Raw genomic sequence first — 15,521 nt, forward strand, 5'->3', positions numbered from 1 at the left:
AGGCCTTTAATCTCTGAGCGCTCTAGTCATTAATGTCGCAGATTAACCAGGAAGATATCAATAATTAACTGTGAACAATACAGGCCCACGCCCTTTGTCACAATGCTAACCCTCTAACCTCATTTAGAGTCATTTGTGGCCTAGAAAACATCCAGTGGCATTTATTCTGTGGAAAAACAGGAACCTGAAGGAGTAGGCACTTTCTGAATCTGGCAGATAAAATCTACCCTAAAATAGTTCCACACAACCCCAGCTCTTATGTGAATGCAGCCATTTGGAAGAAAGGTGCTTGTTGTGAACACATTTTTTCTTTCTAAAGACAAAATTATGAAGGTAGAAGAGTGAGGACTTGTGCAGCTTTTATGCTTCTAGTTCCACTTTGTGGCAGCTTTTGCAGTGACTTGTTTGCTTGTGCTCCCACTTAATTTCCTCTCTTCTCTGTCATCTGCGTCAGCGAGAAATAATTATTTCTAATAAACGTCACAGTAATCAAAAATCAGTTCCTGTTTTTTCTTTTTTCGAGGTAACAAAATAATGTGAATGAGGTATAAAAGAAGCACCCTGGTACGCTTTTCTTCTACTTGCCCGATGTGTTCTTTCGGGATGAATAACGTGCTGCAACATCACACTTTAGCTGTGTGTTTTCTCAACTGAGCATAATTTTTACAGCCCAGCTTTCTCTCCAGCCCATCCTCCTCCCTCCTCCTCCTCCTCCTCCTCTTCTTCTCCTTCTCGTACTCCTGCTGCCTGTATTCCTCTACCTGGTGTGATAGGAGGAGCCTCAGGTTATGGTTAATGATTCAACACCAGAGCCGTGGAGATTGATAGATACAGAAAGAGAAGGAAAGATTTAGTGAGACAGAGAGAGAGAGAGAGCTGGAGAGAAGTAAAAATAGTAAAGCTGTAGACGGGGAAATGTAAGCTGAGAAAGTATGCAGTGGCAGGAAAAGTAGAAGAAGGAGTAATGATAGAGAGTTTGCAGGCTGCATGCGGTGTGTCTGCTCAGGTGTGTCCAGTCTGTAGCTCATCTGGGGTTCAAGCAGGTCAGAAAAACTGCACAGAAAGCCAAAAACTTCTCTGCAGTGGAAAAGTGGATATCGTTGAGCAGCTCAGGGTGATTATTTGGCTCCTGTGATTCATGCGGCCTTCATAGGCAGGATATTAGATCACCTTGTCTGCTGATCACACCATGCCTGCAGGTGAGTGTGGCTTCAGTCTATTCGTCCACAGATTACGTGCAAATAGTGTCTCAGAGTTGTAGATTAGGTCAGACAGGCCGCCTTCAGGCGTTTATCGGTTCTTTAAATATATTACCGCCGTGTTTGAAGTACAGATCAGCATCGGTTCAGCTTAAGTTTTATTATTTTTGATTTACTACAGCGATTAACAAAACGTCATATCTGAGAAAAGGCTGCCTAATAAAGACAAAGCGCATGACTTCCTTCCAGGTTTCTATTACAGAGTATCTTATGAGAATTCAGCTGTAGTTACACATGGCCATGAATTAATAATGAAGCAGTATGAAGTGGACTGTATGCTGGCTGTGTCAGTATAATGGTAGCTGGCATCATGTTCCTGCTGTGCAGCTGAAAAGCAGACACAAATATCTGTTTTTCTTTCTTTTTTTCTCTCCTTTTTTCGGTGTTGTCTGCTTTAATATCATGTTTCCTGGGATCCTCCAGGATCATTTACCGGATATATGAATATACGCATGTTAAATGAATGTTGCTCACTTTTAAAGTTCATTCAGTATTTAAATAATAACCTGTTTTGTTTTTTATTTTTTTATTTTTATTTTTATTTTTTTACCGTTGTAACAAAAATAACAAAAATGGACCAATGAAACAGCAAAAGTTCAAACAGAAGTACAGCCACCTACCTATCAGTTGCCCTGGAGCTGAAGAATAACTGAGCAATTTCCCCCATTAAGTGTTGACCTGCAGGTACTAAAGGTTATCATCTCAATCAGTTCAGATTGTCTTTCTCAACAGCTACAAGTTCCTAGAAAGTTTACAAAGTAAGCATGTAGGGACATATTTTTATGATCTGTGTAAACTTTAAATGACCATTACGGTCTTTTTCTTTTCTGTAACACATTTATGAGCTCTGTGCTGTACATGTTTTTTTAAAGTGCCCATGCTCCCTTGCAGAACAGGAGCTGTTTATATTTCCCTGTCACATTCTGCTGGTGTACTACTAAATGACTTTATGAGTTTAGTTTAATCTTAGGCCTGTCCAATGTTCAGGGTGAGGCAGCAGTAACCTGGGGTCAAGTGATGTGTGCCGTGAACACAGGCAAACAGCCCCTCCAGCTCAGTTTTTACTGTGTGTTCAGTAAAATGGTCAGATATCCAAGTGTGTTTGTATTGATTGGAGTGTTTAAAAAAGGAAAAAAGAAAAGGAATCTTGTTTGCAGAGGTTCTTTAAACAGGTCACATCGAATAAGAGAGTTATTGGATCTGGCTTGTGGTTAACTTCATTGTTAATCTCATGCAGCAGTGCTAATGAGTCTGTCACTTATTATGACCTGCTTATGCATAGTCACAGAGGGTTTTTTTATGTCTCACATTAGTGTAACAACCCACAACCAGCAAATATAAATAATCTGCATATAAACGCAAAGCCTGGAAAAAGCGATCTATCATTTGTAGGGGTTTTATACAGCTTTGACAGGTTTTGTGTCATTATCAGTCACAGAAACTGTAACAGATCTTCAGCAAATGCTGGCAGGGTGTGACAGCACTCAGAAAGCACCCCGTTGACTGTCCATCATTAGTCTGCATTATTCAGCAGGGCTCTAGCTGTGTGCTGCCAGTGAAGTAGGGTTCAGTGCTTTGAGAAAAAGGTATCAACACAGTTACAGTTTAAATATCACCCTTTATGGCTTTGTGTGTAGGGGTTTCCACAAATATCACAACAACTGGGGCTACATTTTATGTCTGTGTTCAGGTGCATAATTTATACAACTTCTCTTTTTCCTGTTATATGAAATTCTCCCATAAATCTTCCTTTTTAAAAAATCTTATTCCCTCTGTAGCTATGGAGAAGCAAATAGAGGAGCTGAAGCAGCAGCTAGAAAAGCAATGTCTGATCAACAAGGAGCTGCAGAGGCAAAATAAGGACCTAGGTGAGTACAACAATAACTATATAAGCTTTAAATATTGTAGGGACGTCATTGTGCAATAGGAGGTTCATTGAGGTGAATATTGGGATATATATGAATACATGAATTAAAGGTGGAGCTCTTAAAGTTCTGAAGGTTGAGTTCAAATTTAGAGAACCAGAATGAGGCCTTCACAGGACTTTTACTGATGATGTGGAATCAATGGAACTTAGACAGGTAGACATGGTCAAGACAAACGGCTGAAGCAGTTTGAATAGGAAACTTCATGTGCTCACAGAAACTGGATTAGAGAAGATTAAAAAATGTTGCCTGATTAAAAAAAGTCTCCACTTTTGCTGCTTGTTTTGGATGGTAGATGGTCAAAATTTCACATCAACATCAAACCATGGATCCATGATCTGGTGATGATGGTGTAATGGCATGGGAGATATTTTCTTGGCACACTTTGGGTCCTTTAGTACTAGATGTGCATTGCTTGCTGACTATGTCCTATTATGACCACAGTGTCCATCCTCTGGTGGCTAATGTGGCATGTCATAAAGCTCATGTCATCTCAAACTGGTTACTTGAACATGAGAGTTTCACTGTAATGAAATGTCTCGCATGGTCACCAGATCTCAGTCCAATGGAGCACCTTTGGGATGTGGTGGAATGGGAAAATCATGCCATGGATGACATGTGACAAAATCATGTGATGCTCTCAGGTCAATATGGAAAAAGTCTCTGAGGATTGTTTCCAGCACCATGATGAATCTATGTAATGAAGAATTAAGACAGCTCTGATCCAACCCAGCACTAGCAACATGTACCTAATTACGTGATTAATGAGTGTAAAAAGTTGGAGGGATGCAACTAAAATGTTAGACTTTTTTTTTTCTCTGATCATGGCCAGAGATCAGTTATTAGCATGGTTATTAGCATCGCCCCACTGTACATAAAACACAGAGTACACGTGTAGAAAACCATGCAGTCACTCATCGGTTTATGGGCTTAAACCACAATGAGAGATGGATCAGGCTGATAAGTGGATGACATTATATACTCATGAATGGATGACATTACATACCTTTATGACTTGTCAGTCATAAATGTATCCATGCCCGATGCAAGCTTTATGTTATTTGTCTTTGATTGTGATCTGAATTTACAAAAGTGACATCAGTATGTGACTCAAAGACTCAAAACCAGTGATTCATAAAATAAACTCATCATGAAGGTATTTAGCGAAGTCATAAATCAAGAGACAACTAGGGTCATTCTAGGGTGATTCATTATGTTTGCACTCAGAGGAGTGGACCCTGCTGGCCATTAGAGAGAATTTACTAACATGTTGGCTTCATGTTTCAGACCCATATCCATCTTTTATATACAATCTGTACATGTCATCAAATATATATATATATGAAAAAAATCCACTGGAATTTAATAGCAATGCCAATAAAAGCATAAATTAGCCCCAAATTTAATGCAATTAGTACATAGTGTCTACAGCTCAACTAGAAAGCTACTCACAAATTTGTCTTTAAACTGTAAGCTGTAAATGACTTAAATCTACAATCAGGGACACATTTGTTTAATAACTTAGTGAGATTAGCACGAGCAGTGGTTGAGCTTTGCGAGAATAAAATGAGAATATACCAAAATCACACATACAGTAAAGCACATAAATCGTCACTTTTAATGTGTTTTGCACATTTAATATGTGTTTTTTCTTCTTCACATTCACAGAAAAACGACTCACCGAGAAAGAGAAACTCCTGCAACAACTGCAGAGTCAGTATCATGATCTCGGTAGGCAGCTCTTCATGGGAACACAGAACAGGGACACATCTACTTATCTACTTACACACATGATTGATGCGATTTCTAATGGCGATCTGTAACCATCCATTTGTTTCTGTTACAGAGTTTCCCTCTCAGACCGGTAATGAGATTGAACCTGAGGTCAGGAAGAGCCGTGCAGCTGTCATAGCTTCAGAACCAATCCCGGAGAACCTGGAGATTAAGCGGGCGAGGGTGAAGAAAAATGTCAGGTCAGCATCAGCACCTTTCCAACAACTTATATAATACCCAGTTTGTGTGTTGTAGATGACTTCTTTGAACTTTCTATTGGCAGTGAGACGAGCCTAATTGTCAAAGCTATCCAGAAGAATGACTTCCTGAGCCGATTAGATGATGAGCAAATAGCTATGATGGTGGACCTGTTAAAGGTATCTCACTTCAATCCTGGGGATGAAGTCATTCAGGAAGGCTCTGAAGGAGACAGCATGTACATTGTGGCAGGTGGGCACACACCTTAGTATGAATGTCTGTCTTTTTATCTACCATTGCTCCATGTATACATGGAAGATTTTTAAAACTGGGTTATTAACTTCTCTTTAGAACAGCATCATTTCACAAACAAGCAAATTTTTTTCCCTTTCTTTATAGCTGGTGAGCTTTCTGTCACCCAGTCTGGCCGTGACCTCCGAACTCTAACTAGTGGTGATGTTTTTGGAGAGCTGGCGATTCTGTACAACTGCAAAAGGACAGCAACAGTCAAAGGTCGGCCTGTATAATGATGCCTCCTGGAGGGTTTTGCAGAGGGTTATGGTGATTGTATTATATGGTATAATGCAATTTATGTGGAGACATGTATGTATGCATAATATATGACCATATATCTTCTATAGATGAGATAATGGATGAACTTTTTGACAGAAATACATAGCAGTACATTGGAGGAAAACTGCCCAGCATGTTAACAACAAAACCTCAACCTAACTCTAGAGCATGATGGAGAGAATATCATAGTTTGCTTTGGTTTTTGGACACCCTATAGTCACTGAGGGGAGAACAAACTGACTAATAATAACACTGCTGAAAAAGAAGAAACTCTTATTTTGAAAGGACCCAAAGAGTATCCTGATTGAAACTGGCTTAGTGTGGTTTTTGGACTGGTTGTCCAAAATCCCCAAAACAGATGCAGAAAACATGTGACAGAGGATGTTGCTGCTTATCACAAACACTTGGAGTCGCATTTTGGTATAATGGACATGCCTTGTGCTGTGAAAGGTAGCAGCTTTTTTGGACAATGAAATGTAAAATGTGACAAAAACCAAAACAATAACATAACTTTACAGCAACAGAAAAAAATAATAGCTTTTCAGTCACAGTAGGTTTGTAACAAAGGTGCCTGGTTGAGTGTAGAAAACGGTGTGTTCAAGTACGTCCCTTTACAATGCAATCCACCTGTGGGAAGGCAATTTTCTCCCATCTGCAGCAAGCTTGTCTTTCATTTATCTCTCTTTGTCATATGAGTTCTGTGATGGTGATAGCGTGCATCTGGCTATGGTTTTATATAATTTATTTCAGATTTCATCTATTATATCTGAACAGTATTTGTCAATTTTCAATTAAATCAAACCCCAATAATTCTGAAAGGTTCACTCAGTTTTTGTTACAGTTGCAGTTAAATTAATTCAAGAGTTCAAATGTCTTAATTGTAAAATATGCTTCAAAGTTCACTGAATCCACTACTCTTTTTAATTTTTGTTTATTTTTATCTCTATTATCGTACACTCATATTGCAGCAAAGACACCAGTGCATCTGTGGTGCATGGAGCGACAGACCTACAGAAGCATCATGACCAACAAGTCCAAGAAGAAACGAGAACAGCTCGTGGGCTTCCTGAAGACGTGAGTTTCTAGACTCTGCAGCCATGATAAAACTTTCATCCTGACTCCTCAGATTCTCTTTGTAACTATATCGTAACAGTGTTGGTATTTTTTCCTGCACTAATGGAGCAAATGCTTTCCCTACTTCTAATTTTTCTCTTAAATTCCCACTTGCCATTACAGGGCCCACACTCTGAAGGACCTGAATGATGTCCAGTTGTCCAAAATTATTGACTCCATGGAGGAGGTGCACCTCGATGTCTTTTTTTGCTACGATACAACAGACTCAAATACTATGTTTTTTTTTTTTTTTTTTTTTTAGCTCTTGGAGTGAATCTGAAAGTATATATTTTTTATATTACTTTTAATTCCGTCTCTTCTAGGTGAAGTACCAGGACAAAGATGTTATAGTTCGAGAGGGAACAGAAGGAAACGCATTCTACATCATCCTCAAAGGAGAGGTAACAATATCTTAATGTGCATCTTTGGCAAGTCACACCGAGAGTTTTTATTCAGCCTATTTCACAAACTCATATTTCTCTTGTGTGCATACCGTTTATTCTTTCCGTTTGTTTGCCTGTGTGCGTGTTTCCCCTTCAGGTGTTGGTGACTAAGAACGTGAACGGTCATGAGAAGCAGATTCGCAGGATGGGAAAAGGGGAGCACTTCGGGGAACAGGCCCTCATACGGTAACCATGGAAACACAACACATGCCTGAGGACATTTGCGAAAGCCTCGTGCAGCACGATGCGCTCCTCGCGCCTTCCTCAGCTGCTGTCAGCTGTGACATTTTTATTTTGCAGATACTTCAGATTATCCTCCAAATGCTCTCTGGTGACAGAAACACCATGTTTTTCCCTAAATTGCGCAGTTCTGCTGCATGCAAACGAGTCAATGAAGCAAATTTATTGCTGTGGCTGTCAGTAGAGGTGCATGAATACAGAAACGCTGTGTGTGTGTGTGTTTGTGTGTGTGATCCTCTGGTGGAATAACAGAGGTTGTTTTGATTATACAAGGAGGATATTGGATTTTTAATAAATATCAAATATCATCTAGCTTGTGTTGCCTGCCTCTAATTTGCAGGACATGTAGCACCTTTGCAATTTTACTGGGAGTCATTTTTCTCAAAATAATGCAGTACTTTTTCACATTGCATATTTTTTAATCTACATATTAGTATTTGCTAATATATGTTATTCAATTAAAGTACCTCTATGAGGTTCTCTTTCTGCAGCTGTATTCACTGCATTTCCACAGACTTGAAATTTTGCAATGCTTTTTGTCTTGCAGCGAGGTCTTGAGGACAGCCACCTGCACTGCCGACGGCCCTGTTACCTGCTTCTCCATTGACAAGGAGTGAGTCTGACCCAGCACTCAAATTCGACAGTAACCGAATGTGATAGTCGTGTTCGCTCAGGCTCTGCAGTGACAGCTGTTGCTCCCGGAGAGGACAATTCTTCGGTTGCTTTACAGTGTGATTGCTGTCTGTTGTGTTTTCCCACTTGCTTACAGATGCACAGGTTGACTAATGATGCCTTTTGTTTAGGGTATTTGAAGAAACAATTCCCGTAGAGCACCTGGAACTCTTTGATGAGTATGTATTGAAAAAAAAAAAAAGCACTCTTGATTGCATAACCACGATTTGTTTTTTTTCTCCACTTTACCGAGAGTGTGATGTGGAAATGAAATAGACTGCCCCAGTTAGTTTCCTGCTCATATCCTGTCAAATTTATTTTCACTTCCAGCTCCAAAGTGATGCAGGAGGCGCAAGCTCCAGAAAAGTCGAGGTGAGTGGCTGTTGAAGGTGAAGAAAGAAGGTTAAAATATGTTACACAATCAACAATCAGTCACCAGAATAAGCTCAACGAGCCGTTATTAGTGAAAACAATTCTAAAAGATAAATAAAATCACCACTCTTTCTTAGCCCCAGCTCCACTCTGAGGTTGAAGGATCTGATTCCAGTCTTCTATCAGGAGGGTCGCTATCAAGGAGATCCTGTCACACTTGGAGTTGGAGGATTTGGCCGTGTGGCGCTGGTCAGTTGTGCATCTTGTCTGGGTTTAAAAACACACACACACACACACACACACACACACACACACACACACACACACACACATATATTTAAATATATATATATATAGATAGATATATATATTTTTTTACCATTTATTAGAAAGGTAGAAACTACAGAGGTAGTTTCCACCACCACACCAGAGCAGGGTTAACACAGTCGTAATGAATGATGTATTATGGTTCCATGTGTTACAACCATTTGAGCTGTCGAAATGGAAAAAGGACATAATGATTATAGCCATGTTTACCCTGCACTGGCATGTCAAAGTTGCTGTTGTAAAGAGAGGCTATGTCAGCCTACTGTAAACACTGATGTGATGTATAAGGTAGTCTGTGAACTGTTAAAGGTAATTACTCCCACAGTAAGAAAAAATGTATAATTTGTTGTTCAGCTAACTTGTGCTCAGCTCTAACCCTTCATTTTAGTTACTGTCGCATTAGCCACCAAACTTTTATGTACTGTAATACATTGGAAATTTCTCTCATTTGCAGTAAATCTATAACCCCAGTTCCAAAAATGTGGGGACGCTGTGTGAAATGTTAGAACACAATGATTTGAAAATCTCACAAACGTGTATTTTAATCACGATATAAAAGATGCAAAACATATCAAAAGTTGAAAATGGGGAAATGTACCACTTTCAGAAAAACATATTCGCTTGTTTTGAATTTGATGGCATCAATGCATCTTGAAAAAGTTGGGATGATTTGTCTCCTTTTTAGTCCAAAGGACAGGATGTTTTCCAAAAAGAAGTTTAAATTTTGATTCGTCTGACCACAGAACAGTTTTTCACCTTTCCTCTATCCATTTTAAATGAGCTCTGTCCTGCAGAAGGCAGTGGTGTTTTTGGATCTTGTTCATGTATGACTTACTCTTTTCATGACAGCACTTTAACCCTCTCTTCCGTGTGGATGGCATGTTGATGGCACAAATGTTCCACAACTTGTTGACACTGTTTTCTTTTTTGAGATTGATGACCCTCTGCCCTTCTTTCATCCTGAGAAATTCTCACCGTCTTAGATGCTCTATTTATACCCAACCATATTACTTTGTTACATTGTTACCTGACATGACAATTTAAACATTTCACACAGTATCCCTACTCTTTTTTGGAACTGGGGTTGTTAAACATTTAGCACTGATGATTGTTTTTGCTCTTCTAAGATGACCACCCTGCCCCATGGAAAATATTATGCCGTGAAGCGAGTCAGCAAGAAGCACATTGTTGCCAAGAGACAGGAAGAGCACATGCTGTTTGAGAAGAAGATCCTTAAAGCTGTGCAGTGTGAATTCATCGTCAGGTATCAAAGATTTGTGGACTGCAGTCTTATAAAGGCATCGGCTGAACGCAGAGCACCTGAAAATGTTTTCTGCTCTCGCTGTTTCTAGACTTCATGGAGCTTTCAAAGACACACGATACATCTACATGGTGATGGAGTTCTGTAGTGGTGGGGAAATCTGGACCAAACTCAAAGAAGTGTAAGAAGAAAAGTGAAATGATGCTCTATATTTGGAGTTTCCAAGTTAAAATACATACTTTTTTGTAGAAGCTGTAGCCGATGAAAGTTTACAGAAATGTTTTTATAAAACCATTGTCCGACTTATTGCATCTTTGTGAATGTTAGAGGTCGTTTTGATGAGCCTGTTGCTGTGTTCTGCACTGCCTGCGTGGTGGAGGCCTATGCCTACCTCCACAAGAAGAACATCATGTATAGAGACCTAAAGCCTGAGAACCTGATGTTGGATGTGAAGGGCTACATCAAACTGGTGCGTCTTTAGCTGTAAACAAGTTTCTGAAGAATACAAACTTTTTTTTATGTGAATTTCAGTTAATGAAGACTTTATCATCACATTTGATTTTTGTGTGGGTGCTTTTCATCGTCCAGGTTGACTTTGGTTTTGCAAAGGAGTTGGTTCGTGGTGAGAAAACCTACTCATTTGTTGGTACTCCTGAGTACATGGCTCCAGAGATCATCAAGAACCAGGGACATGACTTTGCAGTTGACTTTTGGTCTCTTGGCATCCTGATTTTTGAACTATTGGCGGGAAGGTAATAATAATAATAATAATAATGATACTTTTTTAAACAACAGAGACATAAAATAACCTTAATGTTGACCAGCAGATGGCAGCAGAACTGTATGACTTTTGCAGAGCTCAGTGTCTCACAATTTCAGGTTTCAGTCTTTTTTGATACCATTCAATAAAAATTATAAACATTTATTAACAACATGTTTTTTTCTGTTGCAAATGGTCAGCCCTCCCTTTTCAAGCTCAGAGCCCCAGAAGATTTATGCCAAAATTTTGGATGGGGAGATCCGTTATGCACCTTATATGAGCGAAGCAGCCAAGTCCATTATCAGTAAACTGTGCAGGTAAGAACAGCTAAGTCTATTGAGAGCACGTAGATTACATTTTCATATAGGTCACTGATAATTGTGCAAAAAGGAAAAATGGAATTAGACCATATGAAAATTGCACGCAGTGGCAACTTCATTATCTATGCCGTCCTAATACTTTTGTCTTATTTGTGGCATAGATTTAACAGGGTGCTTAAAACTTCCTCAGAGATTTTGGTCCATATTGACATGACAGCATCACACAGTTACTGCAGATTTGTCAGCTGCACATCCATGATGTGAATCTCCTGCTCCATCACATCCCGGAGGTGCTTTTCAGATTAAGATCTGATGCCTGTGGAGGCCGTTTGAGCACAGTGAACGCACTGAAATCAGTTTGAGATGATTTGAGCTTTGTGACATTATTGCGTGTTAGCTTGCTAGAAGCAGCCATGAGAAAGTTGGTACAATGAGGTGTTAAAGGGATGGACAAGGTTAGTATTAATAGTCAGGTAGGCTTTAGCATTTAAAACAGAGATGTCAAAGTGATTTCTACATCGTGGGCCACAGTTTGGTCTTAAGTGGGCGGGACCAATGAAATGTATAAAATTACAGAAAAAAAATGTCTAGTAGTTCATTGCACACACTGTCCTGTAAGTATACAATATAAAGTTTTTGTCAATGTTTGTTTTTGTTGACTGTGGATTCACTGTAAAAACTGATATTTCCATAGAAGATAGTAGATGGATGGCCATTGGGAGGATCTCTATTAAAAGCGGTAAAATTTATGAGGTTAAAAGTTAAAAGTCTTTATATTTATGCTTTTTATTGGGCCAAATTGGTGTCTTTGCTGATTCTGGCCCCTGGGCTTTATGTTTGACAACCTGGTTTAAACACAAAATGATTAAGTGGCCAATAAAACAAAAAAATGCCCCACATCATTACACCACCAGTCTGAACCACTGATACAACCAGGATGTATCAATGGTTTCATGTTGTTTGTGCCAAATTCTGAACCTACTATACAAATGTCGCATCTGAAATCCTCAACTGAAAAACTTTTTTCCCAAACTTCCATCATCCAGTTTTGGTGTGAATTGTAATGCCAGTTACCTGAGCTCTTCTGCCTACCTTGGTTGTAACCAGTGGTTATCTGATTTACTGTTGCCTTCTTATCAACTTGAAACAGTCCAGCTATTCTCCTCTGACCTCTGGCCCAGAGAACTACCGCTCACTGGATAGTTTCTCTTTTTTGGACCTTTCTCTGTAAACTCTAGAGATGGAGGTGTGGGAAGAAATCCAAGTAGACTGTCAGTTTCTCACATACTCAGACCCGCCTGTCTGGCACCAACAACCACATTCAAAGTCACTTAACTTACCTTTCTTCCCCATTTTGATGCTCAGCTTGAACTACATGTCTAAATGAATTGGTTTGTTTCCATATCATTGGCTGATTTGAAATGCAATTCACAAGCAGTTGAGCAGGTGCACATAAAAATCCCCCCAAAATCTGGTTGATGAGTTTGTTTGTTTGGAAATGCCATAGTGTCTCAAAGCACAGCATGAATAATGAAAAATGCCAAAAATATCTGGAAAATAAAGCATTCCATTATTAAATGCATTTGTATTTATATAGAAATATATTTTTAATAATACACACGTCTTGAACTCATGAAACCAAAAACAGGTCCTGAACTGCCTTCTCTCTGAATGATGCATTTTTTCAGACCTCGGCCTGGTCAGAGATTAGGAAACACCAAAAATGGGATCAAAGATGTCCGGCATCACAGGTAACCATGGCATCACTCTCTTCTTTGGTCACCTGCTGCTGCCTATACAGTAGTGTGTACTGAACAGGCAACAGTAATTTTATACATTTACTAACCTGCAATGATAAATATTATGCATAACCTTTTAGAGCGGTTGCACCGTTCCACCTCAAGTGCATAGCACATACAATGCTGCATAATTATTACACAGCGCTATTCCTATAGAGTGAGTACATTTACTACAATAAATAGATACTATGTGAAAAATAGGTAGGTGATTAGAAGTCTAAAGTTCTTTATAGAGCAAAACAGCATGGTCATTTTGTCATTATAGGTTGTTTCTACATTGCTGATTGAGCCTTTTTATCTTATTATTCTTTTTATGATTATAAAAGCATGTTTAATAATAATAATAATAGTAATAGCATAATCTCCCTTTTTACCTTCAGGTGGTTCAGCAGTATGAACTGGCACAAGCTGCGTGTGGGTCAGCTTGAGGCTCCCACAGCACGGCTTATCCGCAAGGCAAGTCAAACCAGTGTTACTCTTACATGGAAAGCAGAACCTTTTTTTATGTTTAGAGAAAGCAAAACAAAAGAAGGACCGCAGGCAGGATTATGTGGAACCAATATTACAGTTTTTCGCAGTGGCTAAAGCAATCTTTTGATACATGAAACCCACTGTGTATTCAGACTACATTAACAAAACCTCTCAAAAATCTGTGTTTTTGGATCTACACACTGGATGGACATGAAAAAATAAAAAGTCCAAATGGAAAAAAATCCTAATTTTTCACCCTCATATCATTCCCGCCCCCAGAAAGAAAACTAGCCTATCGTAGTGTCTCCAGTTTCTTGCTCTTCTTGTCCTCATCCTCTTCCTAGTCATGTTTTAAGCTTAAAAAAAAAGCCCTGTAGGATTATGCTTTTAAATGAACATTTAAAAAATGTTATTAAATGCCTCATTCAAAGGTAAATACTTCTTCATTATAAATTATAAACTCCCCCCAAAATGTTTAATTTGCTTCATTTGGACTATGTGCGTGTTATTTGGAGAGTACTATTTCACACTAGCCAGACTTTGTTAAAATGAGGGGATTTAAGAGTGTGTAATATTACTGATTAGAAATAGATTACAGGATAGGCTGTTTTATGAGCATCATTAACATTTTATCCTCTTTCAGGGTCCCTGCTACATCAACTTTGATCGCTTCCCTGATGATCAGACGAAGGCAGAAGAGGAGTTCTCTGGCTGGGACCGTGACTTCTGATTCTGATGTCTATGTTAAAGGATCAAGAAGAGATCCCATATAGGATAATTGTAGGTGGCCTGAGCTGGGGCCGAAACAGGGCTAAAGTCATGTGAGGGTGGGAAGAATTCCCTGTTTGGAAAAAACAAAACAAATAACCAAGTTGATATAAATTTGATTATTAGAGTGAAACTGTAAGGAATCATGCACTTTAGACGTGTGCCGAAGTTCCTCTTTTGCTATTCTAAAACAACGATAAAGGTGGATAAGGGCCAAAAATATGTAAATGTGTTACAAGAACATGGTAGAACATTTTGTTTCCAAATACAGTCCAAGTCAATTTGGTGTCTGGTGGAGAAGTGCCAATAACAACATCTATATAACACTTTTTACTGATTCCAATAAAAACACCCATCCCTGTGTTTAGCGGAGAGTTTCTGTCATATGGTACAACTTGTACCAAACAACAACAAGAAAAAAAACCCTGTCCTTATTAAACCTGGAAATACAATCATTTCTAATGCCATAGCTGTAATTTATGTCTGTGTCTATTGTTCCTTTGAATCTTTAAAGTTTTAAAGAAAAAAAAGTGCTTATCCTGTTGATAAAGTTGTTTACGTTACACTGTTACTTTCTTGTGGCGTTAGGCCTTGATTTCTAGATAAAAAGATAACTGAACATCATGATGAAGAAATCCTTTTTGATTGAAGATAAAGAAAAATTGCCCTTATACACTTGATTCAGCTGAATTTGTTACTGTACTGCAATAAAATACCAAGCTGATTTGATTTACTTTTTTTTCTCCTGCTGACACCAAAGTATTCAGAGATTAGATGTGTGATAGATAACAATGCACGGTGGAAATGCGTTTTTAAGGATGTTATCAGGGTGGAAAGTGGCCTGTGACAGAATAAGGGTTTAATCTCATGTTCTTGACAATGGCTGCAGCTGACTGTTTGGGTCTGGAAAGGCACAGCTGTCTGATGTGGCAGCAGGTTTTAGCACTGGAGGAAGGAGTCTTCCTGTCCCCTCCTGTTAATGCGCACGATGTGCCTGCTGAGACCAGTTTTCCACATCACGACACAAACTTCACAGGAATAAAAACCACATCTTCCAGAGGGAAAACACCCGCTGCCAGATGTTTCCTTCCTACAGAAGACCCAAAACACATTGAAGCGTAGACTCTAATACCCCAGCAGCAATGACAGAAGCGGCCCAGAGGATGCACAGTATAGTTACAAGTATTTCCTATTCACAGCAGTAAACCGTAACTTCCTGTTTTCTTGCATATTTGTTTGCGGATCAC

The 15,521-nt window shown here is 39.0% G+C and overlaps 1 protein-coding gene across 1 annotated transcript; it reads left to right on the forward strand.

Moving 5' to 3' along the window:
* The first annotated feature begins 749 nt into the window (after window positions 1-749).
* Window positions 750-15,003, forward strand: prkg3 (protein kinase cGMP-dependent 3). The gene is made up of 22 exons (XM_003449914.5): window positions 750-1,199; window positions 3,038-3,127; window positions 4,853-4,915; window positions 5,031-5,157; window positions 5,241-5,407; window positions 5,555-5,668; window positions 6,697-6,802; window positions 6,965-7,028; window positions 7,165-7,242; window positions 7,382-7,470; window positions 8,072-8,137; window positions 8,328-8,375; window positions 8,527-8,568; window positions 8,706-8,817; window positions 10,023-10,159; window positions 10,248-10,337; window positions 10,484-10,625; window positions 10,745-10,908; window positions 11,117-11,233; window positions 12,925-12,987; window positions 13,416-13,491; window positions 14,150-15,003. The coding sequence occupies exons 1-22, from the start codon at window positions 1,190-1,192 to the stop codon at window positions 14,234-14,236; spliced, it is 2,052 nt and encodes a 683-aa protein (XP_003449962.2). The 5' UTR covers window positions 750-1,189; the 3' UTR covers window positions 14,237-15,003.
* The last annotated feature ends 518 nt before the right edge of the window (window positions 15,004-15,521 follow it).

The sequence above is a fragment of the Oreochromis niloticus genome, linkage group LG15 (assembly GCF_001858045.2).
Source record: "Oreochromis niloticus isolate F11D_XX linkage group LG15, O_niloticus_UMD_NMBU, whole genome shotgun sequence".
Taxonomy (NCBI): Eukaryota; Metazoa; Chordata; class Actinopteri; order Cichliformes; family Cichlidae; genus Oreochromis; species Oreochromis niloticus.

Bases quoted from the DNA above. Each gene is read 5' to 3' on its own strand.
- prkg3 (XM_003449914.5), top strand. The intron at 8,376-8,526 runs GTATGTATTGAA...TTTCACTTCCAG, and splicing joins CACCTGGAACTCTTTGATGA to CTCCAAAGTGATGCAGGAGG. The intron at 10,626-10,744 runs GTGCGTCTTTAG...TTCATCGTCCAG, and splicing joins TGAAGGGCTACATCAAACTG to GTTGACTTTGGTTTTGCAAA.